The following is an 8701-nucleotide window of genomic DNA, read 5'->3' on the forward strand; positions in this document are numbered from 1 at the left end:
TATGTTGAAATTATTGTTTGTTTTACCCCCAATGTATTTCAATGTTAAAAACATTTTTGTATTTCTTGAAAATTTAAGGATATTAAATATGCTATAATAAATATTGAATCTTGTATTTTCAACTTTTTTTCATACTGTAAAATGGTCTATTGAATTTATAGGGCCATTCTGGTTTTTGAGGTTTTTCATTGTTGTTTTTCTTGTTTCTTATTATGATCTGCTTTATGAAATTAGTTTTGCCCAGTAAACACATTTTCATAAGGTTAGGTGACAAAAAAAATATCTTGTATTTTTAATATATCTTTTATACAGTTTAAAATTAATTTATTCCCATACATTTCATATGAAAAATGAAAAGACTTGTCTATATGGCTTAAACCCCATATAACAGATATCAATGGATAGCAAAACTTAATGCTCAAAGTCAACTATGGGACATTCTTAACCTTTCAGTTTAATAACAACTTTTCTGTAATATGTTAAAATCCATTATTTAATGTAGGTTAAACACATAAAATTTATCATTAACCTGAAGCCATCAGATATAAAGAAGAAACATCTACTTTGAACTCCTGGCTAAATAACATCTCAAAGTAATAAGATAAACATTTTCAATATTCTTTTACATATATATTTCTTGGAAATAAATTATGGTGGATGCAAGATCTGTTTACCTCAGAAAATAGGCTGTTTGCCTTAAAAAATACTTTCTAAGATTGACAAATGCTTACATCTTCATTATTAAAATCATTAAATGACTTATAATCTATTACCAAAAGCTTGTTTCCTGTATTCTTTATTTAGTCATATTTTAAGAAAAGCATTTTTTGCTTTTTTAACAAAGATTTATGTTAACAGAATAAATCAAGAGTGTGTTGAAGGGAAATAGCATGAGTGAAATCCCATTGTATTATATTCATTCAACTTTTGATGCCCGAGCATTTTTAGCATGAAGACTGAAAATTTTGCCATACCTGCTTCAAGAAAGGTGGTTATTCTCTGTAAGACCTTTTAGAATGAAACAAGTACTCATACAGTATCCACCTGTGTTAAGGTGTACACAAAGTCACAGTAACCTAGAAACATTTCAATAAGCAATACTTTTCTGAAAAAATCTTTGGGAGGGAAAATTCCTGTAAAACTAATTTCTTTTATATCTCCTATAAAAATGATGTTATTTCTAATAAAGAGTGGAGCATTATAACAATGTTAAATTGAACACTTTCAGTATTGTATCAAAACAATAATATCTCTTACAAATCTTTAAGTTGCATACACACAGATGTTCCTAAAATTTATTAAAACCAATCTATTTTGTAATTTATATGTTATATTCATCATTCAAATAAAAATAATGCTTTGTTTCATTGGTTTAAATATTTTATCCTCATGTATAAATAAGGCAATCCCACATTTATTTGTGGATTTTTTACAAACAAGGTTTTTATAAAAAAAAAATGCTGATAAATGTTATGTTTCAAATTATCAAAACCTTGTTCATTACAATTGAGTCAATTTAACGAAAGTTGTTTCCCTTTGTTCATGATTTGAGACTGGTAACTGTGGATGGTGACATAGATTTTCTTTGATCTCTCTGAGCCTCATCAGCTACATGCTTTTGTATCTGTAAATAGAAATAAACAGCAGGCTTAGTATTTGATTTTGATTTTTATTGTTTCAATGCCACTTTTAGGCTATTTCGTGGCTGACAGTTTATTTTATTGGTGGAAGAAGCTGGAGTTCCCAGAGAAAACCACTAACCTTCCATAGAAAAACTGACAATCCTAGTCAATTAAGATTAGAGTCTAGTGCACATGCACAAGCGGGTTCGAACTCACAACCTCATTGTTGACTGGCTAGTGATTACAGTAGTAACTACCTAGACCACTTGGCCACCGAGGCCCATCAGGCTGAGTTTGATAAAGCCCTACCATAAATCATCTGATCATTTTTCTAATAACTATTACACTTTTCAAGATTATATAAATTGTATTTTAACTAAATGGCCAACTGTCATGTTTCTTGGTTTCTGTGACAATAAACAAAGTCTAGAGTAAAGACATCTCAAGCTTCCTATTAAGCCAAGCTTGGTTGAAATTGGTTCAGTAGTTTTAGAGAAGATGATTGAACTATGTTGACAGTTGCCAAGATATGACAACAGTTCACGTAGCTCAGCTAAAATCTAGACTTTTATTTGAAATGGTCGTCAAACCATGAAAGAGGTCAGGGACAAAGGCCATTAAATTTCAGACCAGTCTAATTGTATATCAGATATGGAATTGTGTTTTTTTTTCTCATTTCATTTTGTATTGGTTTTGCATAGTTTATTCTTAAGTTGTGCAATTATATTACTGTCCTAGGTTAGGGGAGGGTATGGGGCAAACAAACTAGTCTAACCCCTGGATTTTCTGTATGTGCCTATCCTTAGTCAGGAAACTGTAATTTAGTGGTTGTCTTTTGATGCTGTATATCATATATATTGTTTGTTTATATAACATTCTTCAAACGTTTTGAATGCACATATGTGGTAAAATATGAAAATATTGAAAATCACACTCAGCTTATTGACAACAAAATGATTTGTAACAGCACTTTTCCAATAATACTAGACTCTGTGAGAAACATAAGCATAATACAGGAAAATGCACAAATAAGAAATTTGAGAAGACAGAGAAACTTAAATAAAGATGACACATGTACACATTTTGGCTTTTGGTATATATCCTCAGATTTTTGTTAATAGTACATCGTACTTAAATCCTTTCCATCATAACTTAATGTAACAAAGGTAATTTAAGTTTACTAATAATAGTCCAAATGGCTGTATAGGATTTTCATCTAATGATGCAAGTTTAGGGCATATTTTGTAGGGACTAGATTCCCATGAAACATTTATAAATTAAAAGAAAAATGTGTTTGATGACACAAATGCACCTACTGAAGCTTTGAAAATGGAACAGACAGATGGAAAGACTGATGTAAGTAAAGACAGAAAAGCTGATGGTAAAATGTTAACTCTTAATGCCCCTGTCTCCTCAGACAGACCATACAAAGTTGTTACAGAATCAGAAATATTCAAGTTGTCTTTGATAAATAACTTACTATTTTTCTAACATGATTGAGTACTTGACTTCCTTGTTTTCCTTGGCAATCATCTACTCCATAAGGAGGTCGTATAGTCACTTCTTCCATCACAATTATATTTTTACCTTCCCATCTGGACTCTGCCAACCTGCAATATTCTTAACATTTAAAAATATGTATGTATCGAAGAATAAATAAGATAAAGTTTAACAGAAAAATCCAATCCAATCAATGTAAATAATTTAGTTGATTTCTGTAATGATTTTACGATCAGAATGAATCAACAGCAACTATCTAGAGAAGATAAAATAATAGATTTGATCTAAATCCTGAATATTGATTTGAAGGATAGAAAATGTTTTAAATACCAGAATATCCCTCTTATTAAAGTTACTGCCACATTTATGTTTTAAATACCCAGAGCTCCAGATAAGAATTCACAAATTGGGGTTTTTACCCACCATTTTCTTATACAATTGGGTGATAAAGTTTTTTAATTGCATTATCAATTCATATTCACCCCTCGTGTTAATATCAAATTGGGTTTTTCACCACCAAGCTCCTTAATGTATTGGGTTTTTTCATCAACACAATATTGAATATTTAGGGAATATCAACCCCAGATTTTTTTCCATCTTAAATACAATGTATGTTTCTTACTTTGTTTACATGTAGCTGTTTTACTTGGTTTAGGGTTAGGGTTATTTGCTAAATGTTTCATTTGGTTTATTCACTGAGGAGCAATTGTAGGTTTTAATTTGTGTTCCGGTTCAAACCTTCTGCCAGTTTTGTATTTTCTCATATAAACTGATACAAAACGGATATGTGTATTTACAGGCACTCGTCTTATACCTTTATATAATAAATTCTGAGACCAGTGCCTGTGTGTGTATTCATTAATTAACCGTAAAATTAAAAAAAAATAGTATATAAACTCTAATTATACTTGAATGTTTTTGTTTTATTCCAATTTTCATAAATCTGGGTTTAGTTGTCTTTTATTAGAACTTTTGGTTTCTGATGCTTTATCATGTCATAATTGATTTGGCCTTTCACTTTTTCCAACTGATTTCGTTTTTGAGGAAACCCCGTTTTTATCAGCAATGTTCTCGTTAAGACACGCACACACGCCTGTGTGTTCGATGGACGCTTCCTAAAAACACTGACTGAGTCTTGTTATCATCATAACTTTCCCTCAGCTTTTCAAAAGAAGCAGAAAACATGCTTCTATTCAATATTTTTACCGGACATTCACTTTCGTTTTAATTCAATGTATGTTATGATAAATCCCGAGCAATGCGGAAAAAAAAATGACTACATGACACACGCTAATAGACCACTTTCGAGTTCATCCGTCACCGGCAAAAACTCGTCAATTATGCACGCCTTTATGACGTCATTTACCAGATAGAGGGGGTCGCCTGTATCCCTGCACTATTTACGTTCATCAAGCGTCTTAGTGATCGTCTTTGTGCAGGATAAACTAGAAATAATGGTTGCTCTGTAGGTACTTACTGACAATTCCCTAATGACAGCAGTGTTGATTGTTAATTTTGAGAATTCAATTTGCCGAATAATTCGTATAATATAGAATTATAGTTTTCCAACCACTCGCTCAACATTGGAAGGGAAGTGACGACGCCCCAAAACGCACAAATGACGGTGATAAAAGCGCGTATAATTGACGAGTTTTTTCCGGTGACGGATGAACTCGAAAGTGGTCTATTGGATAAACGCCGAGAAGATCGAAATGTTTTCAAAAACACGTGTACCTATTGAGCAACGGAACACTCTAACAGGGACCCATTTCAGTTACTTGATGCAGGGATCTATTTTTAGAACGAAAGGAAATTTCCAATTATAATTATTATAAGAATAGTTTACGCGACGACTGTAAACAGATAAGGGTAAATAACGCAAATGGTAGCCAATAAAAGGGTTGAGAACTCATGGTTTTGGCATATAATTGGGTTTTCCTTTGACTTAATTGGGTTATTGAACCCTGCAATGTGCAATTGCATTGGGTTTTTTATTATTTGTATTGCGTGATCACGCAAATACGCAGCTTATCTGGAGCTCTGATACCAGAATATCCCTCTTATTAAAGTTACTGCCACATTTGTAGAGGACTGAATTACAAAATTTCAATAGAAATGCATAGTGCATGAATGAACTGGGAGAGGAGTGTTATTTTGTACTAGCTAGCAATACCGTTGTGAATACCAGGGTCATAGAGGTCAGAAATTAATATATGTCTATGAATAGCTTACCAAAGCAAGACAAAATATTGAAATGCAAGCCATCAATTGTATTCATTTGAATTTGTGATTCCTGCTTTAAATTTCAAATAAGCATTTCCTATCAAATACATCCTGTTTAAAGTTATTTTTTAAGTCTAGTAACAATGGCAATCATGTTCATTTGGACACTAACATATAATAGTATGTCAAAAATCCATTGTTTCTACCGGAGTTTGAATTTGCATATAAAACTTTTCAATCATGCACACCACAATATATACTGCTGTTCAGTTTTCAGTTCTTTTAAAACCTGTACACAAACAGTCTCCAAAATGCCTCGACAACTTCTCCAGTTTCTTTACATTGATGAGACAACCGATAAACTAAAATTAATGTTAATGACTTACGTTTTAACAATAGAGTTAAACACTTTTTGTGCTTCATCAGAAACACCAATACCAATGTAGTTAATACGTTTCCGTTTCTCTTCTTTACTTGCATTTAGTCTGTTATTCAACTGAAAATATAAGTACAATAAAATTAAACAAAATTTTTGGATTGCACATACATAAACACGTTCATGCACCAGCGTGAGTAAAAAAGTCCCTGCATTAGCTGTACTCATGCAAAGCCAATGCAAGTGTGTCTTATGTTGATAATAATGTCACAGTAACTAAATCATATATCAGGACAGTTAAAATATTTTGGTTCTTTAACAAGCATTCAAATGTCACTATGATAAAGTTCAGAATCTGGAACAAAATTGTTAAGTCATATAAAGTTGAACCTTTGGTGATATCAATGTCACATGCCAAATCTAAAATTTTACATTACAGGGGGTGTTCTTTTAGAACTGAGTTGTCATCTTGAATAAATGTCTCAAATTGTTGAAAAATGTTTGGTGAAATGGACTGTTTTTTTTCAACTGAGGTACAAAAAAATGTTTGGTGAAATGGACTGTTTTTTTTCCACTGAGGTACAAAAAAATGTTTGGTGAAATGGACTGGTTTTTTTTCACTGAGGTACAAAAAAATGACTGCCTACTGTCATGATTGTTGCTTCATTATTATTCATTGGATACCAATTTCAGTGGATTTCGTGGGTACAGGCCTATTGAACTACTTGTTTAAATGGTAATTGATGTACAAATTTTCTATAGGCTTGTATGCAGACTTTAGTAAATCTATAAAATCACATACCCACTAAAATACACTTTTTTTAAACCACAAAAATAAATTATTTTTGTATTTGGCCATTTCACTTTTATACTGCTAAAATAACTTGATGATTTGTTGAAGTGGCTAAATGTGCTAAATTCTCAAGCTTTTTTCTTTTTATTTGTTATATGATTATTTGGTGCAATCCATTCATGATTTCACAGACACAATACTGAGGAAATATATTTTCATTTCAATTTCTCTTCCTATGGAAATAACTTTTTCTGAGGCTGAGCTTACAAACAGCAAGTACACAAGATATTTCTTAAAGTGCACTGAGTAAAATTTTGCTTCAAGTATGCGTTTGCTGAAAATATTTCAGTATACTGCAGTTTGTATATATATAGCCTACTACAGACTGACTACAATTATGTTATTATACAGAATTCTAGCTAAATACCTTCTGTAAACTCAAGTTAGGCAGTGCAGGTGGAGGGTCATCAGATTCTTTAACAACTTTAACTTCACTACAATAATTGAGATTTACCATGCGAACATCATGGACATTGTGTTTACCGCTAGCAGCAGATGATTCTAACAAACAGTTAAGGAATATACAAGAAATGATAGTGGGTTAACAACTTAACATACATAGGATTTTTATATTTTGTATGGTTGAAATTCAAGTTTCTTTCCAAGACAATACACAGTGGCAAGTAAATTTTTATCAAAATTCCAGTTGGATTAGTAGATATTTTTTTTAAGTATATATTCCTGGCAATATCTTTAAATTTTCCTCAACTTAAATCTTATTACTGTTGTCAACTTGATATTGATGATGTTTCTTTTGAATAATTGTTAGATGTAAGATATTAGGATGAATAAAAAATAAATCAAATAATTTAACTTGTGTTCTTCTTTACCCTTATACATGTAGTGTACCTTCAAACTTCTTTTCATACAGAAATTAATGTCCTGTAATGTAACTGATAGTTTTATATATATACAACACCAACATATATTATATACATATATATGTATATAAGTACATGTTGGCACCTCATTCTGCTTTACTCATGGAAATAAATGATTGGTACTGATGTAGCTGACAATTCAACAAATAAAAAAAACCAATGTAAACAAATTATTTATAGCAATACAAATTATATATACCGACCAAAACATGATTAAAATTATTCAACACAAAAACTTGTCATTGTGTCACTTTATTAGGAAACAATGAAAAAATATATGTAAAGCAAATACACTTACCAAAATTACACATAAAACACACAAAAAAGGACTAGAAACAAATGTGAACAGACTTTCAGTGCGAAAAATCAAAGTGACGAACATGAATGGGAGAGAAGGTGTTTTTTGGCAAATGGACCGAGATAAGTATAAAGCAGGTAGCAATAAATTGTTCAAAAGAATTCAGTAACAACTATGCCTAAAACTAAATAAATATGAGCAGTTGTCATTCAAATAACATCCTGATGGATATTATTACTGAATGTATATCCTATTCCTAGTCTTTCAAATTACATTACAGAGGCTTTTAATATCATTCTGTAATTTCAGAAGCATACGACAATCAATTTTGAACTACGTTGTGTTTTGCCACATTAAAAGATACGGAAAGTTTATGATGACCTATGGACGATATTTATAAACAAAACATAATTTCGCAGAAAAAAATCGAGATCATTTCCATAACAACTCGTCATATATTGAAGGATACTGATTGCAAGCATTTTACTTTCTACATCGAAAGCTAAAACTTCCCCTTGCAATTTTTGATTGTAACATGTCGTACACGACACAATACTTCCTATATTGAAGTATTCGCCCTCTTGGGCCATAATCTTCATTTTTCTGCCACCAAGATGAGTGAATATGGAGTAAATATTTTGTTTACTTCTGATTGGCCGATAGAAATAAAAAGACTAAGCTATTAGTCGAATGTCGGTCAAATATCCGGTAAAATTTCGTCAGATAATTAGAATAACTTTACCTTTTTTATTTTTTTTTTTTTTTTTTTTTTTTACTGGCTTCGACAGTGACAAATTTGTTTCTCTAACCCCACCATTTTTGGGTAGCACAAACTATGGCCATGCCCAGTCCTGACTGAGTCAAAACCATATCTATTAAGAAAAAGTAAAAAAATCTCTAACAATAAAATTTAAAGAAAGTTGCCACGGTTAGCTAGTTTAGAAAGCA

General features: G+C 31.4%; 1 protein-coding gene across 1 annotated transcript; it reads right to left on the reverse strand.

Annotated features, from left to right (window-relative positions):
- Positions 1 to 1281: 1281 nt before the first annotated feature.
- On the reverse strand, positions 1282 to 8386 carry LOC143064783 (protein LSM12-like). The gene is made up of 5 exons (XM_076237883.1): positions 8223 to 8386; positions 6942 to 7075; positions 5732 to 5841; positions 3103 to 3232; positions 1282 to 1624 (listed from the first exon to the last, which is right to left on the reverse strand). The coding sequence occupies exons 1-5, from the start codon at positions 8350 to 8352 to the stop codon at positions 1541 to 1543; spliced, it is 588 nt and encodes a 195-aa protein (XP_076093998.1). The 5' UTR covers positions 8353 to 8386; the 3' UTR covers positions 1282 to 1540.
- Between the last annotated feature and the right edge of the window lie 315 nt (positions 8387 to 8701).

Source organism: Mytilus galloprovincialis, chromosome 2 (genome assembly GCF_965363235.1).
Source record: "Mytilus galloprovincialis chromosome 2, xbMytGall1.hap1.1, whole genome shotgun sequence".
NCBI classification, from domain to species: domain Eukaryota; kingdom Metazoa; phylum Mollusca; class Bivalvia; order Mytilida; family Mytilidae; genus Mytilus; species Mytilus galloprovincialis.

Excerpts from the sequence above, each read along its gene's own strand:
- LOC143064783 (XM_076237883.1), bottom strand. The coding sequence starts at position 8,352 with ATGAAGATTATGGCCCAAGAGGGCGAATACTTCAATATAGGAAGTATT. Across the intron at positions 5,842-6,941 it reads CTAACTTGAGTTTACAGAAG|TTGAATAACAGACTAAATGC; the intron begins GTATTTAGCTAG and ends TTATATTTTCAG. Across the intron at positions 1,625-3,102 it reads TCAATCATGTTAGAAAAATA|ATACAAAAGCATGTAGCTGA; the intron begins GTAAGTTATTTA and ends TTCTATTTACAG.